Source organism: Podarcis filfolensis (assembly GCF_964270895.1).
Source record: "Podarcis filfolensis genome assembly, chromosome: 2".
In the NCBI taxonomy this organism is placed as follows: Eukaryota; Metazoa; Chordata; class Lepidosauria; order Squamata; family Lacertidae; genus Podarcis; species Podarcis filfolensis.
Window position 1 is genome coordinate 18212714 of NC_139605.1, and position 24018 is coordinate 18236731.

Genomic DNA, 24018 nt, shown 5'->3' on the forward strand with positions numbered 1-24018 from the left:
GGATAACCCAGTCTTGAGAGGCACAATCCGTAAGTATTATTATTTATTTATTTAGGCCATTTAAGTCCTAAGGGGAATCGGATGAATTACTTAAGTGCACCTCCAGTCGATTTCATGGGGAATTCGAGCAGAGGTTTTAGCTGTGCACTTTTAAACCCCGGGGCCAATTCTGACTTACTGTGTCCACTTGAAGCAGAAAATAAATAAATATGTATCTTCTCAGTTGCAAACAACCACAACTACAAAAACCAACCAAGCAGCAAGAGTTTGTTATGCCATTGTGGCGAGGAAACGCACCGATCGTCTGGCAGGTGGATAAGCAGGAGGTTTCTTGGCATGCAGTTATATTCCAATATATTTCGACGTCGGACGTACAAGAGGTACTAAAGCTGAAGAACAGTATTCTGCCACCTTGTGATAAAATTGGAGAAATCGAGAGAGATATAGCCGCACCGGCAGCATATCTCTTCTTTCTCGTATTTAAAAATGCAAGAAGGGCCTTTACACACGCCAGAAGCTCGGCCCTGCCCTCACCGGTCCTGGAAGGAGCCTTCAAAAAAGTCCCATATGCTCAGAGACTGCGCCTGTTCATTGGGGGAGATGGGAAGCCCAGAGCACTTGTTCTTTAGATGTCCCTTTTATGAAGAGGCACGTAGTAAAACCATTGATTCCCCTCCTGGTGAGGCTCGCTGACCTCCCGGAAAAGCAAAAATTTGACCTTTTCCTGTTAGGCAAAGATCAGAAGATGGTCGCCAGATTTTGTGTACAGATCTGCAGGCGCAGACCATCTCCCAACTCAAACTAGTTCGTTAAGAAAATCCCCAAACTCGGTTCTATGGGTGACTCTGGGTCAGCTCCCTGCAGCTGTTTATTGTTGTACATTGTTTTTAAATTTGTTGTCAATGTTTTAATTGTTTGTTTTCCTTCTGTGACTGTACCCCCAAGTGTGTTTTATAAGCTGGTCTCCGACCGTAATAAATTATCTCTCTCACCTTGTGATGCAGAGAACCACAGGTGTAACAAAGTGAAGCATAATCACAATCACTTCACGATAACAGGGGAAACCTGTTAGGGTTGTTTTAAAAATAAATAAATCGTCCCAGTCAAGCATGGATCTGCTTGGGGGAGAGTAGCCTCTGCTGCAATTCAGAACACACACATGACCTCCTTTACGTTTGCAATAGCCAGGAAATATTCCTCAAAAACACTTCTGCTGCTGGTTTTAAATGGGTTCTCTGATCCGCCTAAACAAATAGCCGTATCCTTGAAAGGAGGCCTACTTTCCTGTGTGTTTCTCCTCATATGCTGCAGTCAGCATCTGAAGTCCTGCTCCAGATGCCTCAACTCCATGAAGCACGGCTGGTGACAACCAGGACTATAAAGTTATTTCCAACCAGGTGAGGGACCTCAGGCGCCCATCACTGTAATGTTTCAGGTGGCTGGCAAAAAACACGGATGTTTACTAAAGTTTCCATCTGGCTGTTTTTATTTGTTCTGGTTTATTCCTGAGACTGTTTTGGGCAGGCACCCCCAAACTCGGCCCTCCAGATGTTTTGGGACTACAACTCCCATCATCCCTAGCTAGCAGGACCAGTGGTCAGGGGTGATGGGAACTGTAGTCCCGAAACATCTGGAGGGCCGAGTTTGGGGATGCCTGGTTTAGGGTGTTGTTGTTTACTGGCTGTTTTGAAATTATTAGTTTTTCACACCAATACTTTGGCCTTTTGACTGCAGCTATGAATGGGGATTGTGACGTCTTTTACTATTGTGTGGAGTTTGGATAAATAATAATTTTAATAACTTTGTTATTTCTACCCCGCCCATGTGGCTGGAATTGTTAGCTGCCTTGAGTTTCTTTTGAAAAATTAAGCCGGATGGAGGTTTCCCAGATAAAAAAATAAATAAGTTAAAAAATTAAGATATTACATAATTCTCTTTTGAAAAGAAAAACGGACTACTGTAAGAAAGAATATTAGTGTTTTTTTATCACTCTGACCACAGCAAGAAATAACCAAATCCAGAATTTATGCCCATCTTAATCATTTAAAAGCACTGGAAGAGAGAGAAACATAATCTGTTGGTATTCCTTGTGGGACCACTGACTGCCGCTGGTAAGTACAGCAAATTAATTATCTTTCGCCATTAGAATACATTAATTCTACGAGAACTGGAGCGTTTCTTGTCTCTCGGTTTAAATATTAAACAATTAAGAGTTGCCTTCTACAATAACCCCAACGTCCTCGTTCTGCAGTGACAAGTTAGCCGATCTCCCTTTTATTTTCCATGCATCGTTTCTACCTTGGCCCCTCCAGCTTCACCAAAGGCAGTCTCCTTCTCAATCAGGCCTTGGCTATGCAAATTGAGAAGGGAATCTGCGATAATCCTTGCTGTCCTCTTCTGATAGCCTCCAGAGGTCACCATCAAGATGGGGATTCTGTGCTTCCTAGCAGCTCTGAACACAATTTCATCGCGATCGATAATCCCCTGCAGTTACACAAAAAAAGGAAGCACATTGCTGAACGTCATTGTGGTTCATAAACCATTTTAGCTCATGTTTTTATCATAATATATGCTGGAGTAAACAAAATCATTTAGGAACCCAGGGTGATCAAGCGTCATCTTCAGTCCAGACTCGGACTTTGATTTTAGAGGAGACTCTGTGTGCTACGAACCTGAGGTGAAATAGCCAGGCCTCCCAAGGGGTCACCATCCAAGATGTCCGTTCCGGCATTATAAACAATGATGTCCGATTTTACTTCGTTCAGTGCACCTTCCACGTGCGTTTTTACTTTCTGAAGATACTCTGCGTCTTCTGTGCCCCAGTCCAATTCAACTTTCCGCCTTATGGCTCCTGAAAGTTACCATGAATCATATATACAATGATTTGGGTGTGGAATAAAGGTAAAATAGTTTCTGATATTGAGTCAGACTTCCATCACAAGCTCTGTGTTATTTTAGTAATCAATAGGTGGGATTTGTTTCCAGGCTTATTATCCCCCAGTGGCTGGTGGTGTCCTAGGAGAGCCCCCAGAAGAGCATGGAATGGGTGAGGCGGGGGACGACGACACATTTTGTCTGGATAGCTACCATGTTTGGAAGAGCGCAACCTTGACTTCCACCCATGGGGTGATATTCAACCATGTTTTACACAGAAAAGGCCTGCTGAACTTAACAGCCCTGACTTAGTCACGCTCATTGTTTTCTGTGGGTCTATTCTAAGTAAAGCTTCATTGAATGCCACCCAAAGTAAATAAGCTATAAGGTAAAGGGTAAAGGAACCCTGGATGGTTAAGTCTAGTCAAAGGCGAGTATGGGGTTGGGGTGCACATCTCACTTTCAGGCTGAGGGAGCCGGCGTTTGTCTACATACAGCTTTCCGGGTCATGTGGCCAGCAAGACTAAACCGCTTCTGGCGCAACAGGACACCATCACGGAAACCAGAGTGCACGGAAACGCCCATTTACCTTCCTGCCACAGCCGTACCTATTTATCTACTTGTGCTGGCGTGCTAGGTAGGTAGGCAGGAGCTGGGACAGAGCAACAGGAGCTCACCCCATTGTGCAGATTCAAACCGCCAACCTTCTGATCGGCAAACCCAAGAGGCTCAGTGGTTTAGACCACAGCGCCACCCGCATAACTATAAATAAGCTACAGCAAAGTACAAAAGACGAGGTCCAATATACAGTGGTACCTCTGGTTACAAACTTAATTAGTTCCGGAGGTCTGTTCTTAAGCTGAAACCGTTCTTATCCTGAGGCGTGCTTTCGCTAATGGGGTCTCCCGTTGTGCGCGCACCTCTGACACGCAATTTCCGTTCGCATCCTAGGGCAAAGTTTGCCACAAGGAGCAGCTACTTCCGGGTTAGCGGAGTTCGTAACCTGAAGCATTCATAACCAGAAGCGTTTGTAACCAGAGGTAGCACTGTAGCTTATAAAAATGATGCAACATCAAATATTTTATTATTGATTTCTTACATTTACTTCCCACCCTTCTACCAAGAACTATGCATGGGGTGATGCGCACTGTTATTCCCTTCCTCTCTTGCTAAAAAGGAGCGTGACGACCTGGGCTGCAAATGATTCTGGGAGATGACAAGTGGCCCAAAATCAGTGAACTGAGCCTCACAGTCATTTGGACACTGGGCTCTCTGGTCCTAGTCAAACCATGACTAGCCGCTTCCTTGCTGGACTAGCAGTCCAACAGCATCTTGGAGAGTCACAGGCTAGCCATCCCTGGCTCAGATATTTGGATTTTTTTTAGTACAGTGTATCCTGGTTTCCCTTCCCCATTCTAGTCAAGCTAGTAAAGGGTAAAGGGACCCCTGACCATTAGGTCCAGTCGTGACCGACTCTGGGGTTGCGGCGCTCATCTCGCTTTATTGGCTGAGGGAGCCGGCGTACAGCTTCCGGGTCATGTGGCCAGCATGACTACGCCGCTTCTGGCGAACCAGAGCAGAGCACGGAAACGCCGTTTACCTTCCCGCCGGAGTGGTACCTATTTATCTACTTGCACTTTGACGTGCTGTCGAACTGCTAGGTTGGCAGGAGCAGGGACCGAGCAATGGGAGCTCATCCCGTCGTGGGGATTTGAACCGCAGACCTTCTGATCGGCAAGTCCTAGGCTCTATGGTTTAACCCACAGCGCCACCCACGTCCCTTTCTAGTCAAGCTAACATCCCCCAAAGGCAAGTCAGTCCTCCATGGTCACCCGAGACGGGTGCCAACAACAGCATCCATGTATTCCCCCCACTTTTAAAATCTGGAATAAGAGTGAGCCTTAGACAGCAGAGAGAAAACTTGGGAATGCATGTCCCAAGTTTCTAAAAAAGTTTCATACCACTTTCTAAAAAAAACCAACACCCTGTGATCCCAGGGATGTCTCACACAGAGAAGATTTCAAATATCTGAACAGTCCAATGGGGAAAAAACCAGCAAATAGTTTCATTCACCAGAGAGCAACATTTCAATTGTCAAAAGGGCAATTCCTCTATTGGCAAGTTTTATTTTGAATTGTTTTAAGGTCACAAAAGCTGGGGAGATCACCCACTTACGTTTAGCAAATCCATCTCCTGGATAAATATACCTGTTGTAAACGTCCATAATATACACTCTTCGGTCATCCATAAAGTCTCTTTCATGGCCGTTTCCCTGTAAGTTTATCAACATCCAGTTAATGCAAATCAAGCCCAATTAGTGATTAACATAGATTAATGGAATTTCACTATTTGTTTTTGCTCCTTACGAAAAGAGTGCACAGGGTATTATGATGCTTATTATGCCGTAAAATAGTATGCAAATATGAAGATACAGATATGGATATAGGCACACATTTAAAAGTTTAATATACCCAATGTTTTCCTTATCTTCTCCATATACAATAACCAATCTGGCAGATTTCTTTTGCGGGGGCGGGGGGGGGAGTCTACATACAATCTAGATTCAAAGTGGTATTTTCCAATTTTTCAATCCTCATCTTTATTTCTCAGAAGTTTTCTATAACAATGAATACTTAAAGACTCATTTTTCAGCAGATCATTCAAATGATGCAGTCATCAAAACCACTGATCCCTTTGTTTTCTCTGCCTTCTATGTGTCAGCTCATTTATCGCAACTTGGTTTCTTTAAAAAAAAAAATTAAAAATTTACATGGTTTACAAAAGTATGTGTGTTGTCTCTTTTCTCAGATTGTGAAGTCTTTTCTATATACAGTGGTACCTCGGTTTACAAACTTAATCCATTCCGGAAGTCCATTCTTAAACCAAATCAGTTCTTAAACTGAGGTGCGCTTTCCCTAATGAGGCCTCCCGCCGCCGGTGCCCTTCCACCATTCGGAGTCCGTTCTTGGACCGAGGTAAAGTTCGCAAACACTACGTCCGGTTTTGCGGAGTTCGTAAACCGAATAGTTCGTAAACAGGACTGTTCGTAAACCAAGGTACCACTGTAGCAGTTACATATGATGTGAGACATTAGTGTTGTATACAGAATAAGGTTGGGGAAGAAGAAAAGGGTGGGGGGAGAGAAGTGATAAACTTATATTCTTATACTTTTGGGGGGGAGGTTACGTCTGCGTCACTTGGGTAGGTTCTCTTTCTGTTTATTATATTTCCTTGGTAGTGAGAGAGGTTGGGTGGGGGTTTCAAAGGAGGGAAGTGGAGAAGCAGTTCAACCCCAGCTGGTATAGATCCCTTTAACTTCACAGTCCTTACCATTCCCCAATTCTATTTAAAAGCCCTGATTTCCCCTCCCTTTGCTTCCTCACTGCAGCTGAAACACAAACAGTGTAATGCTTTTTAAAATTTCCTTTGTTTGCTCTGCTCCAAAGGAATGAGGCCTTTTGTGCTCAACTTACAATGAGCCAGGTAAAAGGTAAAGGTAAAAGGACCCCTGACCATTAGGTCCAGTCATGGCCAACTCTGGGGTTGCGGCGCTCATCTCGCTTTATTGGCCGAGGGAGCCGGCGTACAGCTTCTGGGTCATGTGGCCAGCATGACCAAGCCGCTTCTGGAGAACCAGAGCAGCGCACGGAAACGCCGCTTACCTTCCCGCCGGAGCGGTACCTATTTATCTACTTGCACTTTGACGTGCTTTCGAACTGCTAGGTTGGCAGGAGCAGGGACCGAGCAACGGGAGCTCACCCCGTCATGGGGATTCGAACCACCGACCTTCTGATCGGCAAGTCTTAGTCTCTGTGGTTTAACCCACAGCGCCACCTGCGTCCCTTACACTGAGCCAGAGAGGTTTGCAAAACAGGGAAGCAGTATATATCACTGCTCCTGCAAAACTCTCTTTAGGTTTTGGCGCAAGGGAAGGGAATTCTCTTCTCCTTCCTCCCTCTGGCTTGCTTGGAGCCAAGGAACTCTGAAAGCTAGCGTGGCCTCGCCTTAACTTTCAATCCCTTGCTGAGGTTTTATGGTTTTGCAAAGCCTGATAAGGGCTAGTGGGGAGGGAGGGTTAACCCTAGGTTTCAAGTTGGCTTCAAGTAACCCATAATTAACATTAACAACGGTCTGACAGTTCTGACAACACGACAACCCATGGCTAAGCAAAAACAGAAGTGAAAACTTCCTTGCAGACACAATAGAGGAGAAGCATTTGAGCCCAAGGCTTGCTGGGACACATTCATCTCACGCTATAAACCAGGCTTCCCCAACCTGGTGTCCTCCAGATGTTTTTGTCTACAACTCCCAGCTGCTAGGACAGGTGGTCCACAACATCTGAGGGTCAGCAGGTTCAGAAATGGCCGTGCTTGTTGTTGCACATTAAGAAGGACTTTGATGAACTGGCTGTATTATTCCCAGAAACAACTGTGTTTCGGTCCTCTCTTCTGAAAAGAAGAGTGTGGCGTGGCAGTCATAACCCTATAGCTATTGACAAATCCAGGAAACTTTTGAATCATGTGGTGGCCCGCAAGCTGCTATATATGAATGGCCACGTGATTGCACACCCTGACATCCGATTTGGCGATGTGTTTCCGTTTCGTGACAATGGCGTCCATCTTTCCTATCAAGGGAATGATGTCTGGCTGGCAGGCATCATCAGAAGTATTAGGAATTGGTTGCAGCAGTGAGGGTATTGGCGGCCAGCCTTTTGGCTCGGTTGGCGGTTAGGCATTGGAATATGTGTGCTGTGCTAGAGGACTGGGTATGGGCCATCATCTACCCCTCCTCTATACCCTCTTTTGGGTATTCCGTTAAAGGAATCCAGCGGTCGTGGATCCTGTCCGATGCCCTGCTGGTGGCTAGGGCCATGGCACGACCCCCGGTGACGTCCAGTTGTATTTGCATCAACAAGCTCCTCCCATTGGTTGTTAACCCTGATATGACTCCCAGCTGTGCGGGGTGGAGTCTGGTATTGCTGTTTCATCCAATGCCTAAGCCAATACTACTCACATGCTGTAACCAATAAAAGTTGTGGCCTAATTTTGCCCATTAATGTAAAAATAATGTGCCCTTGTGTATTATTACCGTAGATTCCGGCGTATTAGGCGACTGGTCGTATAAGACGACCCCCAACTTTTGCTGTTCAGTTTTAGAGTTTTATAGAGTTTGAGCGCCACCGGGGCAGAGCGCACACCCCTCCGCTGCCTCTGCCGTCGCAGCAGCAGCAGCAGCCTGAGGCGAGGGGTTTGGCGGGCGAACACCGCGCTCGGAAGGACTTTCCGTGTCCCCTTCTGTGGGGAGGGAGGAGGAGCGACGGCAGAAGGAGCACCTCTGCTCACCGGCTCCCTCTCCTCCTTCCCAACACGTATACCCGGTGTATAAGATGACCCCCGACTTTTGGGGTGATTTTCCAGGGATAAAAAGTCATCTCGTACGCCGGAACATACGGTATACTCCTGTGCGGGTGGCGGGTCCTCGACTCCCAACTCCCAGCTGCTAGGAGAGGTGGTCCACAACATCTGAGGGTCAGCAGGTTCAGAAATGACCGTGCTTAGCTACGGTTTAATACATTTAATACATTTTCTGCTTCTTTGGGCCCCTGTCGATATGTGCAATATGCCCCCACTGGAAGTTTGACCATTTCCCTATTTTGCAGATTTCAAAATTTCCCCCATGCCACTCCATTATCATGGAATTGTAGAGTTGGAAGGGATAGCAAGAGTCATCTAATTCAAACTTTTAAATGCAGGAATCTTTTGCCCACCGTGGAGCTGAAACCCACGACCCCGAGATTAGAAGTCTCACATATCAAGTTTCCTATATAGTTTTGCTTTTGCAATTCGTTCAGTATCAGTCAACTTACTTTGTGGCACAATTCTGCTGTTACGTGATTCAGGAATTCTGTTTCACATTAAACTTTTTGCATTTGATCACTCACCTGATGCGCATCCAGGTCTATGATAGTTGCCTTAGAAACTCCTTCCATCCTTTCAAATAAAAACTGGAAAACAGAGAAAAGAAATAAAGAAGAAATGGGTTTGTTTTATTTAAATCGGATTTTTAAAAATTTAAATCAGATTTTTAAAATAAAATGCTTTTGAAGGAAAAATCTTTCTAAAAATAGTTTTCGATTTAAGTTCCATTATAGTCCATAGGCTATTCATCAGGAAATAAGGATTTGTTTTAAGTTTTTCATGTGTGCTAAAACTCAGTCTAAGGTGTTTTTTTAAAAAAAATCGTTTAACCACATCAGTTAACCACACGGATACATACGCTATCATGTTATTGTTTTAGTTAAATAAATTGTTACTAATGATTATTTTTCTCCTTCCAATGAAGTGCAGCAGAAAAGTTGCCCAAATATAGCTAACTTATTAAACCTCACAATAATTTTGTAATTATCTGTCTATGTATTTCTAACAGTACAACCAAATCAGTAAATTTTTTATATAACTGTAAAAACTACTCTGAAAATTTATTATTCCAAAAACGAAACCTTCATCTGGATGCAAATATTAAGATTATACCAGCAAGAATGAGTCTTTCTGTTTAAAAAATGATTTAAATCAAGTCTTACTAACTAGTGATTTAAACTGTGATTTAAAGTGTGATTTAAATCAATTTGATTTAAATTGTGATTTAAATCAAATCCACCCTGATCCAGACTAATAAGTCCTTGCAAACATTTCCAAGAGATTCACACTGTTTACTTGTTCATGGATAGGTTTCAAAATAGCTTTTCTCACTCGCCTCAGAGATTTTGGTGCTTTGTTAAATGGCTAAATACAAGGTCAGTGTTCATCCATCTGGGATCTGTCACATTTTACATTGATTTAAAGGCTTTAAGCAATAATTTAAAGGCTTTAAAGGAAGCTGTAGTCTGTGGCTACAGCTAAACAGGTCTGGCCCTAAGCAATGAGAGACTGCCTGGATCACCCCAGCTAAACCCAATTCTCTAGTTTGGGGCTGCTGGGTTTATGACTTCATAGGACTTCGCATGAGAGTTTCTGTATTCCTGTGTCCATCCCTTTCACTGAAATCAACAGCATTCCAAGTAAGACAAAGTACACCTTCCTCATTGATTCACTGTTAAGACATACCTATCTTACTAGGATTACAGCCTCTTTCAGAGATAGTACTCCATTTCCACACGCAGCACTATCTGATTTAATAATAATAATAATAATAATAATAATAATAATAATAATAATAATAATAATTTATTATTTATACCCCGCCCATCTGGCTGGGCCTCCCCAGCCACTCTGGGCGGCTTCCATAGAAACCAAAAATACAGTAAAATATCACACGTTAAAAACTTCCCTGAACAGGGCTGCCTTAAGATGTCTTCTGAATGTCAGGTAGTTGTTTATCGCTTTGACATCTGCTGGAAGGGCGTTCCACAGGGCGGGCGCCACTACCAAGAAGGCTCTCTGCCTGGTTCCCTGTAGCTTTGCTTCTCGCAATGAGGGAACCGCCAGAAGGCCCTCGGCGCTGGACCTCAGTGTCCGGGCAGAATGATGGGGGTGGAGACGCTCCTTCAGGTATACAGGACAGAGGCCGTTTAGGGCTTTAAAGGTCAGCACCAACACTTTGAATTGTGCTCGGAAACGTACTGGGAGCCAATGTAGGTCTTTCAAGACCGGTGTTATATGGTCTCGGCGGCCGCCCCCAGTCACCAGTCTAGCTGCCGCATTCTGGATTAGTTGTAGTTTCCGAGTCACCTTCAAAGGTAGCCCCACGTAGAGTGCATTGCAGTAGTCCAAGCGGGAGATAACCAGAGCATGCACCACTCTGGCGAGACAGTCCGCAGGCAGATAGGGTCTCAGCCTACGTACCAGATGGAGCTGGTAAACAGCTGCCCTGGACACAGATTTGACCTGTGCCTCCATGGACAGCTGTGAGTCCAAAATGACTCCCAGGCTGCGCACCTGGTCCTTCAGGGGCACAGTTACCCCATTCAGGACCAGGGAATCCTCCACACCTGCCCGCCTCCTGTCCCCCAAAAACAGTACTTCTGTCTTGACAGGATTCAACCTCAATCTGTTAGCCGCCATCCATCCTCCAACTGCCTCCAGACACTCACACAGGACCTTCACCGCCCTCACTGGTTCTGATTTAAAAGAGAGGTAGAGCTGGGTATCATCCGCATACTGATGAACACCCAGCCCAAACCTCCTGATGATCTCTCCCAGCGGCTGCATGTAAATGTTGAAAAGCATGGGGGAGAGGACAGAACCCTGAGGCACCCCACAAGTGACAGCCCAGGGGTCTGAACACTCATCTCCCACCACCACTTTCTGAACACGGCCCAGGAGGAAGGAGCGGAACCACTGTATGACAGTGCCCCCAGCTCCCAGCCCCTCAAGACGGTCCAGAAGGATGTTATGGTCGATGGTATCAAACGCTGCTGAGAGATCCAGCAGAACTAGGAAACAGCTCTCACCTTTGTCCCTAGCCCGCCGGAGATCATCAACCAGTGCGACCAAGGCAGTTTCAGTCCCATGATGAGGCCTGAATCCCGACTGGAAGGGATCCAAATGGTCTGCTTCTTCCAGGCGTGCCTGGAGTTGTTCGGCAACCGCCCGCTCAATCACCTTGCCCAAGAATGGAAGATTTGAGACTGGGCGATAGTTGGCCATTGTGGCCGCATCTAAAGATGGTTTTTTAAGAAGCGGTTTAATAACCGCCTCTTTCAGCGGGTCTGGGAAGGCTTCCTCACGGAGGGAAGCATTCACCACCCCACGAAGCCCATCGCCCAGTCCTTCCCGGCTAGCTTTTATAAGCCAGGATGGGCAAGGATCCAGGAGACAGGTGGTTGGTTTCACTCGTCCAAGCAGCCTGTCCACATCCTCGGAGGTAACAGATAATAACAAATTTAGGCTACAGGTATATGCTGATGTTTGTTAAGTTTATGCAAAATAAATAAATAAATGATGTTGGTGCTTGCAGTGGATCTTCCATACCTTTAGAGCCAATGAGATATCAGCATATGCACAAAACCCTCCACCTTTATCACTTGAGCAGTGATGAAAGCCACCACCTGGAAAAAGAAATGGTAAATCTGAATAATGCATTTAAATAAACTACCAGATGCCATGGAAAACACAATTGTCATTATATATATATATATATATATATATATATATATATATATATACACACACAGCTGATGAGCAGGTTGTTTCATGAGCCATGCTTCTTTAACCGGCACCGTAACGACATTAATGAGCAAACTCTCCAAAAACCTTACACTTTTTCCTGTTTGTCCTGCTTTTTGTCCTGAGAAGGACAAAGCTTTAAATACCTGGGCATGTCTAAACTCTCTTTGCTCCTATATGTTTAAAAAAAGAAGTGGGAAATGGCAGCTTCTCTAATCAAAAGGAGTTTCAATATCCTTTTCATTATCAGACACAGGCAGAAGCTGGCTTGTTTAAAAAGCAACCCTCGTTAAGGTTAAGCAGAGTTTGTCAGCCTGGAGGACGTAGCAAACTGCAGCTCACCATAAGCAGAAACCGCTGAACTCCTGAGTCGCATCAGAGGACTGGGGAGCGGCAAGCATGCAGGCACAGGGTTATGGCACTCAGAATCATGGTTGAGCCTATGGGTCACCAATGCGGTGGCTACGGGCACACATACACCCCAAAATATATTCCCTGGTGTCTGCAAGATCCCCTCCTGCCCGTGCCCCACTGAAATTAGGCTTGAAAGAAGCCTTCTATTGCCATAGCTGTCAACTTTTCCCTTTTCTTGCGAGGAATCCTATTCAAAATAAGGAAATCAGATGTGGCCAGTGAAGGCTAAAGAGGAACAAACCGGGGCAGATATAAAAAATGACCAGAATGTGGACCAAAATTTTTGCTGAGAGGCATTGAAGGAGAAAGAAGATACATTGCTACTCACCAATATTAATTGCCCATCCTCTCTCAATGGCCAGTTTCCCTGCCTTCAAAAAAATGAAATAGGGGAGGGTAAAATCTTTATCATCATCATCATCATCATTATTATTATTTTCAAAATTCATGCAACAGAGGTGTCCACCTTGTATCTCAATCTGGGTGTTTTGAATTATTCTATAATATACCCAAATGCTTGGAAACTTAAATGTTTACAAAACTAAAGCATGCTGGATCAGACTTTCCAAAACAAGGCACAGAAAATACTGAGATCAATTATGTTCCCTCCTGAATAAATACACTTATGAACAAGCTGTTGGGGGAAAGATGCGCTTCAGATTCAAAAGCAAGGAAAAGCACAGGTGTCAAAAAGCAAATGTACTGTAAGCAAAGCAAACCAGCAACTCTCACGGTGTCCCATAGTGTTTCTAATAAATATAATAACCCTACGGCCATGGGGGTTCAGGCACCTGCTGCTACCGAGTACAGTGGTACCTCGGGTTACATACGCTTCAGGTTACATATGCTTCAGGTTACAGACTCCGTTAACACAGAAATATTACCTCAGGTTAAGAACTTTGCTTAAGGATGAGAACAGAAATCGTGCTCTGGCGGCACAGCAGCAGCGGGAGGCCCCATTAGCTAAAGGTTAAGAACAGTTTCAGGTTAAGAACAGATCTCCAGAACGAATTAAGCACTTAACCCAAGGTACCACTGTACAGCACAAAAGCTGATGACATCCTATGAAAAACATTATTCGGCAGATCCAGAAGAGTGTCACTATTCTGTGAAATGAACTCAGTGAGTCAACTCTGAAACATGGGTCAAGGTTGTAGAATCTGTCCAACAAACATAAATAGTTAAGTCATTCAAGTCAAAGCAGAAACGCCATACGGAGAAGTTATTAGAAAGCAGTTTTCTGGGCCTGATGCTGGAAACACATTAATGACAAATAATTTCCCCCTTCTTCCAGATCTAAAACTTTCTCATTTCTTATGCTACCTGGCTGGATGATGCACCCTGAAAATACGGACATCCACCTTTACCGTATTGGCCCAAATATAAGCCGCACCTTTAAAATTCAAGGGGGGGAAAGGAAAAAAAGACAATAGCCGAATATAAGCCGGTCCCTTAAAATTCCGCAGGCACTCATACCCGTTCCGTTTTACTGTATGTCAAGCTGTGATATTGCCAGTGTTAAGTAATGAATAATGATTATTTTTTTTAAATCCAGTTACATTACTGGGCATTGTATCATTCACCATAGGCAGTTCTGAAATGTGAACTACAGAAAACATTTTTTTTTTAGTTTTAAAAATGCTATTCATTTAATTTGATGAACATTTGAATTCGTATGTATTTCAACTATATGTAATAGCCGTGTGTGTGTGTGTGTGTGTGTGTGTGTGTGAGAGAGAGAGAGAGAGAGAGAGAGAGAGAGAGAGAGAGAGATTATTCTTAACAATTCTAAAACCTTGGCCATATGGTGTGATTTTTTTATTTGTTTTTACAGAAAGTAGCTTCTTGGGAGAAAAGCGATGACAAGCCTAGACAGCATCTTAAAAAGCAAAGACATCACCTTGCCAACAAAGGTCCGTATAGTTAAAGCTATGGTTTCCCCTATAGTGATGTATGGAAGTGAGAGCTGGACCATAAAGAAGGCTGATCGCCGAAGAATTGATGCTTTTGAATTATGGTGCTGGAGGAGACTCTTGAGAGTCCCATGGACTGCAAGAAGATCAAACCTATCCATTCTGGAGGAAATCAGCCCTGAGTGCTCACTGGAAGGACAGATCCTGAAGCTGAGGCTCTAAGACTTTGGCCACCTCATGAGAAGAGAAGACTCCCTGGAAAAGACCCTGATGCTGGGAAAGATGGAGGGCACAAGGAGAAGGGGATGAGAGAGGACGAGATGGTTGGACAGTGTTCTCAAAGCTACCAGCATGAGTTTGACCAAACTGCGGGAGGCAGTGGAAGACAAGAGTGCCTGGTGTGTTCTGGTCCATGGGATCACGAAGAGTCGGACACGACTAAACGACTAAACAACAAGCTTTAATGCTTTATACACTTAAAGTACCTAGGCCTATACAGTGATGTGTAACAGCATGTGAGGTGGCCTTGATTTAAACAGTTGATGTTTCTATATTTTTATTTAGTGCCAGTAACTGGTTTTTGCAGTGCCATTCAATGGTACAAGGCGCCATTTACCAGAGATGGACATACTGAAATATATTATCATATAATGATAATATATTTCATGTTAATGTGGCATTCACCTATTTCAAATGAAAATTCTCTAATATTCTCATTAAACGAGAATATACTCCAAAAGATTATTCTCGAGAATTTCACATCACTAGATCTGGTATAACAAAGCTTCCTATATTCCTTTCCATCAAAGATAGTTTTGTCCTTTCGTAGCATAGAATCATAGAGTTGGAAGAGACCACAAGGGCCATCGACTCCAACCCCCTGCCAAGCAGGAAACACCATCAGAGCACTCCTGACATACGGTTGTCAAGCCTCTGCTTAAAGACCTCCAAAGTAGGAGACTCCACCACACTCCTTGGCAGCAAATTCCACTGTCGAACAGCTCTTACTGTCAGGAAGTTCTTATGGAGAGAGTCAGAACTTACAGGGTTAAGAAGTTCTGTGTGACGTCTCACATTCAGAGGCGTGTTTAGAACACGGAAGTGGGAGTGTTCTGTATCTCTGAGAGAGAGAGAGAGAGAGAGAGAGAGAGAGAGAGAGAGAGAGACACAGTGTGAGCTCAGCTCCGGTTAGGAGCGCACCGAGAATGAGCGCGCTGTCGCCGGGATTTATGATCTGTTGATCTGTACGAGATTAAAGCTCTTTGTAAGATAAGAAAGACACCGAGCGTCTTTCTTCCTAATGTTTAGGTGGAATCTTCTTTCTTGTAGTTTGGAAAGGGCCCGTAGGGCCAACGGGCATAACTATTTATAGACCTAAAAATTATAATAATTAAATATGTGTATTGCCCTTTTAAAATTGCTTTAGAATTAGAATCAAGAGGAGAGAAAATGAAACAAAATATTTACCATTATTGTGCCTCCAGTTTGAGTTCTCAGGGGCCTCAGCACCTTTCTCTGAACAAGGAAATTGGGCAGAAAGAGAACAGGTGGGATTTCTGTAATTGTCGCCACAACAAAGGACCACTGGAAAGAAAACAAAAGATTACGGATTAGTTGCTCTCAGGGCAATTCATGTCTACCCAAAAGTAAGCACTGTTGAGTTCACTAGGACTCGCTCCCAAGTCAGCATTTACAGGTGGGCAGCTTAAATAACTGATTCATTAGCAGCACCATCTAAACGTGTCTACTCAGAAGTAAATTCCTCAGTGTTGCAAATAGGACTTACTCCCTAGTATGACAGTTTAGGGTTCATATCTGTTCATAATACAGCTATATGCGAAGCAAAAATGTGTGCATTTAAACAAATAATAAAATTACAAAAAGCACCAATGATATCCAGGAAAAGTGCAGATGAGCGAAGGAGACGAGCAGATTAAATCGCTATATGATACAATCTTTTAATTCAGATCACTGGACTCGGAAATAAAGCAGTTATTGCTGCTCTTTGATAATGCTTTGGAGTAGTTGCGCCCAATCTAAAAGTAATTTAGAAAACATAAAAAACCAGAAGAACGTTAACTACGAAGGCAAAAGTACAGAGCAACAATGGATAAGGGCAATGATTTCAGTGCCATAATTAGCTAATGCAGGAAAACAGCACACTGAAAATGACAGTACAACAAATAACTAAACTGTATTTCATATTCATAGCACTTTCAAGGGTACAGCAAAAGCACAAAATGATTTCTGGAATACCTCTTCAACGCTTTCCAGTATATGATTCTGTAAGCAGTACAAAGAAAGTTGGAAGAAAATATATTCAAACATCTTGAACAACTCACAGCCATAACTAAACTGCAAACTCTACCATGTTTCAGAGAGTGGTTCGCAACGCGACTCTTAAGCACTGAAAGGTTTTCTTGCCAGTGTCGCAAATTTGGTCTGGGACAATGTACTGAAATATAATTTACCGATATGTTTGGGAGAAGTATTAAATCTATATGGCAAATTGCCTTGATAGACGTCCCACAAAAGCAGCACGAGTTTTACCATTCTGCATGAGAAGCACTGCTACTAACCTACCCAAACATTGTCTCTCCATAGGGAAAAATAGCCAGTGTGGTATACGCTGAGAAATATTATTAGTCTGGCTTGATTATATGGCTAGGATAAGTGCAACTGCATGATCAGAGTTGGGAATGGGTTTCTTCTCCTATCTTAGACAATGCCACTGGTGTGGAAGCTGACCAAAATGAGGGTTAGTCAAGTTAAAGGTCTAGGAAACCTAGGAACCTCTGGTTGCTTTTTAATTTCTCATTTCCCTTCTACCCATCATATAAAACAGTACATAACCTGTTCTATTTCTGTTTGCGTTGCAGGACATGGAGGTAAAGGATCCCTGGATGGAGGATAAGGGAATGGCCAAGACGCAAATCTTGCTGCTAGCTCCATAGCAAAAGCAAAGTCAAACTGCTATTATCTGGCTATTGACAGCGATTCCTAAACTCAAAATCAAATCCAGACACAAACACACATAGCTGTCAGCTTTCAGATTTTAAAATAAGGGATCAGCAACCTCGGAAATAAGGGATCAGCAGCCTCACCTGTCCTGGGGACAGTCTACGGGATAGCTAACAATCCAGAATAGCAGTGGGAAGCAGCGGGAAACGGCACTGGAATAAGGGAATTTCCCACAAAGAAAGGGAAGGTTGACAGCTATGACAAACACACCCCAGTAAAGGACAAGCATCAAGAAATTAAAAGCCCACTGTCAGTCCCCCAACTTGTCATAGGGAGAATATCAGCAGTCCTAAAATCGCATCCATGAAATGCAGAACTTTACTCTTCATTAGGAAGAAACAAATGCAGCTCTTGGGGGGGAAAACTTTCAAAACAAGGAGCTATCAGAAGTCAGCATAATTTGCACACAGGCCAGTGCAAATGTAATACTGCCTTATCTCCTTCTCAAACTTAAGCAATGGCTACACACAATTCTCCTTTTGCATGAACTTCACCCTTTATTTCATTTTCTGAATGAACCAGGGTTAGCATTGCATCTACAGAAGCATTTTCTCTAAAGGTGGTTAAATCTAAACCAGAGTTTGCAACACAATCAAAAGTGGAGTTGCACAGTCCTTAGGCTAAGGACTATTAGTAAAAAAAAACAAAAAACCTGGGGCATGCATAACTCTTATTACCATTCACAGGTCCAAAAATGGAAGGAAGGAAGGAAGGAAGGAAGGAAGGAGTGAAAAGGATGTCTTAACTATGGTCTGCACTGAGCCCAAGTGTTAAATAAATGCAAATTTAGCAGACTGGATTTCCACTGTCTGGAACTAAGATAGTAGAAAGGCATAAAAATTACAGTGTAGAAACTGTTAAAATGTGAGCATAAACTGCACATCTCTTTAGGGTTTTTAATCATCTTTTCTCATCACTGAGATTTAAAAACATGCATGCATAGAGAATGCACCCCTGTAAAGGATAGCATTGGGCTCTCAAGTAAAAACCATCTTTGGGAGATTCTCACACACCTAAGTTTTGCACCTGTATACGAATTACGGACAATATAATTTAAGTGGTGTTTTAAAAGATATCATCTGAAGAAAAATCAGCCAAATGACACATGGTCTTGCATTCAGCAGAATCTCAGTGATTTCAAAATTTCAAAAAAATATATCCTTTTTTAAAAAATCAGCCCAATTTGGCTGATTTGGAGTAGTCACCGTGGTGGGGAATCTTACAGAGATTTCAAGCAAGAAATACACACAGTTAGCGAGAAGGCCAAGAACAGGAACAGGACCCAGTAAATGCCAAAGAAATGGAATGGTAATTAAAAAAGGCAATTTTTGAGAATTATAAAAATTGTACAGTTAAAACCATAACGCATTCCTGATTTCTGTAAATATTCTACAGTAAAGAGGAAAGCAGTATACATCAGAAGGGGATTAAGTTTTCCCAAAAAATGTCTGCAATATAATACTGAGTCAAATAAATAAAATTGATTCCTGCAAAGAGTCACAACTGCTTCAAGATTGTCACCTAAAAACCTGAATGAACTCGAGTTGAAAGAGAGGGGGGGAACTTGGTGCTTCAATTGCTCCCAATGTTTTTGTTTTGTTTTGCTTTGTTAGTACTGGCACCCTAGTGACTGTTTATATAAAACCAGTTTCAGGAGACAGGAATTCAACTTCCCTCAACAATGCTGCAGTTTTCCATTTAAAATTTGCAGGCCTGGGTTATACAAATGAGCAACTACAACAAGATAGGATATTGCTTTATTTATTGCTTATGGCTCATGCTTTGTTTGAAAACCAACAGACAGACCAACGTCAGGTTTTAGATGACAGAGTAAACCATAGTATATAGCTTGTTTGAGCCGGGAGCAGGGAGGAAAGCTGTGCGAGGGACTCCCATGGGACGACGGAAGCACCCATACAATTAAACTACAGTTAAAAAAACGCTGTGCCTTTTTGTGACGTGAAAACAAGGCTAGTAACATCAGCTATCTTCTTCTGCTTACTAACGCAGCTGGAGAACATCCCAATTCAGATCTTAAGGGAATTGTTCTCTGCATTAAATCAGAGCTGCATTAATTGGTCATATGATAGTTCAATACAAACAAGCCTTTCCAATTAAAGGCAGTCAGGTGATAATCTCTGTGAAGCTTTAATATGAAACTGGCTTTTCCAGCTTTCAAACAGAGGTACCAAGAAGAGAATACGACTAAGGCCTGTCTCTCAATCTAGACACTCACGTTCCTCTTACTGTTGGTCTGTACTGCCATTTGAGTTCCCTAAAATATAAAACTTCACTAGGTAAACTCTATCAAAACATAGTTCTAAAATTACATAATAACTTCTTAATGATTTCAGGGTTTTTTTATTTATAGATAATTTGTGGCAGATGTCTATTTTTAATTTTCTAATCAACACTCCTCCCACCCGCCACTATAACCTAAGGACTATGTTCTAACCTAAGACTTAGGGGGGAAATCATGAAAACAAGAATTCTAAAGCTATGAAAGAAAATGTTTTTGCCGTTTCCTGCTTTATGTTCAATTACGTGTACTGAGGATTTTGTTTTCTGTGTGTGCGAGAGGGAGAAACATACAGGACGAGCAGGGGGATCAAAGTTTGTTTCAAACACAAGTAGAAGATACAACACCTTTAATCGATTCAAGTAGCTTCTGGTGTGACCAACTAAAAGGTCTTCTTCAGTTGCTTCTTGAGCTCGTACAATCAGATCATCGGTAATTAGTTTTGCTTCTGAATTGAAAAAGAAAAGCACATTACATCCAACATCTCATGTAAATAAGGCACACATTTCAATACTGCAGAAGCCAGCACATAAGATTTTCCATTACTAAATTAGGCTTCTGCTTTGCTGTAAACTCCATTGCGCACTAAGCAGAAAACGATAGTTTATTCAGGACCGATGGCTATACCACTGCTGCTTTTAAGGCAGTGCAGTACTGCAGATTTAACAGACAGAAGGCATACTAATCGTCCATATAAAATACAATAAAAATACCAAAGTAATCATAACAGCTGCACACATCAGTAACAATCTACTTCTTGCAGGTTGACTTTTTACCGAATACCGATACAACACAATTTCTACAAAGCTTAAGACTTTCCGTTCAGCACGCACTTTACCTTTCAAAAAATTTATTACTTTCCCCCATTTTCCAGCATCGAATGGATGTAGTTTCTCCAGTCCCATGAATGTAATATTGTAATCTGGAGAATACACAATCGGCCAGCATGTTGGCGGGATGTCGTGGTAGAGTTCTGTCCTGTGAGGCCTAAGAGAAACAGTAACAACATCAGATATCCAAATACCAAAAAGGAGAAAAACATGCCACATAAGGTGAAGGTAAAGGGACCCCTGACCATTAGGTCCAGTCATGACCGACTCTGGGATTGCGGTGCTCATCTCGCTTTATTGGCCGAGGGAGCCAGCATACAGCTTCCAGGTCATGTGGCCAGCATGACTAGGCCGCTTCTGGCAAACGAGAGCAGCGCACGGAAACGCCGTTTACCTTCCCGCCGGAGCGGTACCTATTTATCTACTTACACTTTGACGTGCTTTCGAACTGCTAATACCATTCATTATAAGAGATCAAAGGTGAGGGAGGCCAAACCAAACGATCCAATACTACCAAATGTCATCGCTTGTAGGTTTGTTGGGCACAGGAGACATTCTGGGCTGGGAAAGCCACCCTCTTACATCTCAAGCAGCCTTCAGAAAAGGCCTCTTGCCTTTGGTCACCCACTGCTGGAAGTGCCAACCAATCCGCCCAGCCCATTTGGCTCTGGCCATGCAAAGCCAATGAGCGTGGCTGGAAGGAGCAGCTTGTGCATGTGGGATTGTAGAGTGTGGCAACAGACTTTGCACATGAAGACTAGATAGCAGCAGACTCACAGAATTACAGAACTCGAAGGGACCATTAGAGTCATCTAGTCCAACCCCCTGCAATGCAGGAATATTCTACCCAATGTGGGGCTCAAACCCAGAACCCAGAGATTGAGAGTCTCGTGATCTATCAACTGAGCTATGCTCAATAGCTACACATAAGGCTCCTACCTGTCCCTGATGTCCTCACATCCTTCATACTGTTATTTCAGCTCATAGGAGAGGAGCCAAACATATTATAATCTCACATTAATTGGCCCAACTGCCAATTGTAATATACAGTTTCACCCTAAACATGAGGACATAACAGGAACCTGCTGGATTGGGCCAGTGATCTAGTTCAGCATCCTGTTCTTACAGTGGACATGAGTTCAACAGCACTCTCCCCTCCTGGTATTCATAGAACTGTAGAGTTGGAAGGGGCCCATAGAAAACCTTGTCTTCCAGGAACTTGTCTAATCCTCTTATAAGAACACCAAGTGCTAAGTTGTGTATCTGGGAGACATGGTATGACTGGCCATTCCTAATCAAAACTGAGGGTGTAAGAAAAGATTGAAACCAGATTTGTTTTAGCTGAAACAAAACAGTAAGGTATTTTAGCTAAATATATATGTATAGTATTTAGCCTGCCTGAATTAAGATTAATTCCCATTCAGGAAATTTCATTACAGATTATCGTTCCAATTGATATAATAGAAAATGCAAGCGTTTTATGGAACAACCCTATGCATATCACTCAAAAGTCCCACTGAGCAATGTAATTTACTCTCTTGTAACAGTGCACAGGACTGTGGCCTTAATTTGATTTCTGTCGTTTAGAACAACACAGAATGTGAGAGTCATATCACAGGGTTCACTCCAGAAATGAACATTCTTTAATTTTAAAACTTTTAATTTAGCATTAATTACTGTATTTTACATGACTGGGATAATATTAGAAAGAGTGATGCAGGTGGCGCTGTGGGTTAAACCACAGAGTCTAGGACTTGCCGATCAGAAGATTGGCGGTTCGAATCCCCACAACGGGGTGAGCTCCCGTTGCTCGGTCCCTGCTTCTGCCCACCTAGCAGTTCAAAAGCACGTCAAAGTGCAAGTAGATAAATAGGTACCGCTCCGGTGGGAAGGTCAACGGCGTTTCCGTGCGCTGCCCTGGTTCGCCAGAAGCAGCTTAGTCATGCTGGCCACATGACCCGGAAGCTGTACGCTGGCTCCCTTGGCCAATAAAGCGAGATGAGCGCCGCAACCCCAGAGTCGGCTACGACTGGACCTAATGGTCAGGGGTCCCTTTACCATTACCACTTTCTGATGCAACTTTTCATCCTTAGCTAAGAGGGCCGTAAATAAAAATGTTCAAACAGCTAAATAATAATAATAATTTTAAAAACACAGTACCACATTCTGAAGTTCCGGCTCAAGCAAGCCACTTCGACGCTTAATTGGTTCAAATAAATGCATTATCTATACGCAACCATGCTATTCACAGAACTAAAGGTCTGCTCTTTAACAAGCCTCATCTCCCAAGTTGCAAACCAACTGCTGGTGTTGCAAACTGGCAGTACCTAATTTTGCAACTGTCACATCATACAATTACCCATTTGAAATGTTTAACTATCCCCACCCCATTACCTGTTTGTGCACAAACAACACACACAAACAAACCACCCAACACTGCAGCGGAGGAAGCCGGCTGCAGTCCTCAAAAAGACCTTACAGGCTCTTAATACTAATAATAAAGCCTTTTCGTTTCGTTTTTAAGGTCTGACATTTTGTCACGTTTTTATATTTTGCTGGAAGCCGCCCAGAGTGGCTGGCTAGGGAAACCCAGCCAGATAGGAGGGGTATAAACAGGGCCGGATTTAGGTTTGATGAGGCCCTAAGCTACTGAAGATAATGGGGCCCTTTATATGTCCAGCTGTCCTTTATCAACAACCGTCATTTTTTTGTGTTGAATATATGCTATATGGCAATTTATGGACCTAACAGGTATCTAAAGCCATTTGCCACTGTTGCTGTATGTAGGCTTTATTTTGTTTCTTATCTTATATTTTGGAAATGTACATTTTTTTCCCTTTATTTTTTTTTTGGGGGGGGCACAAGCTATAGCATGTTTAGCTTATATGTAAATCTGGTACTGGTATAAATGATATTATTATTATTTGTTATTTTTCCACCCATTGCTTTACTCCCTGGAGTCGAGAGGCTGCAGCAGCAGCACTTACGTCGTTGGGTTATTATGAGGCAGGACAAAAGTAGCCACAAAGAGGTGGTTTTTTGTGTGTAATTTAATACGGACTAATAGCAGCCAGGCCCGTGGGGGCTGCTTCCCTTCCCCCCGAGGGGACGCATCCCCATCCCACCCGGCGCTGGAGGGGGAGGCAGCGAAGCAGAGGGAGCCTCGACCTCCCTCCGCCTGAGCCGGTCCCCGTCGGAGGCAGGAGCGGCGGTCGCTAGACCTGCCCGGGCTCCTCCCTCCTCGCGCGCCCAAGCGGCGTCTCCTCCTCCGCCCGGGGCCCACGCAGTCCCGCCGCTCGTTACTCACATGGTGCCCCCTCGCGTGTCCATCTACCTATCTACTTGTATCTATCGACATCTACGGACGCACGCAGGTCCAGAGAGCCCATGCCTCGGTGTTAACTGAGCATGCCCGGCTCCCGCGAGCATGCTCAGAACCGCCGAGCGAAGCCGCCGCCCGAGCCCTCACCCGGCGGAGCTGGTTTATCGCGCGGCGCGCGTAG

At 43.5% G+C, this 24018-nt stretch overlaps 1 protein-coding gene and 1 long non-coding RNA gene across 4 annotated transcripts; one reads left to right on the top strand and one right to left on the bottom strand.

The window, feature by feature from the left end:
* Window positions 1-1850: 1850 nt before the first annotated feature.
* Window positions 1851-23950, bottom strand: HDAC11 (histone deacetylase 11). Of its 2 annotated transcripts, XM_083602185.1 has the most exons (11): window positions 23823-23950; window positions 20524-20672; window positions 20033-20133; window positions 16622-16648; window positions 15833-15949; window positions 12781-12823; window positions 11844-11920; window positions 8816-8878; window positions 5050-5146; window positions 2673-2851; window positions 1851-2484 (listed from the first exon to the last, which is right to left on the bottom strand). In XM_083602185.1, the coding sequence occupies exons 1-11, from the start codon at window positions 23843-23845 to the stop codon at window positions 2275-2277; spliced, it is 1086 nt and encodes a 361-aa protein (XP_083458311.1). In that variant the 5' UTR covers window positions 23846-23950; the 3' UTR covers window positions 1851-2274. The 2 variants fall into 2 exon arrangements, with proteins under 2 accessions (XP_083458311.1, XP_083458312.1); XM_083602186.1 differs by lacking the exon at window positions 16622-16648.
* Window positions 5158-20017, top strand: LOC310757400. Of its 2 annotated transcripts, XR_014545157.1 has the most exons (5): window positions 5158-6357; window positions 6732-7218; window positions 11830-11935; window positions 14287-14365; window positions 17245-20017. It is a non-coding gene; the product is annotated as an uncharacterized lncRNA (long non-coding RNA). The 2 variants fall into 2 exon arrangements; XR_014545156.1 differs by having other exon boundaries at window positions 5158-7218.
* Window positions 23951-24018: the final 68 nt, after the last annotated feature.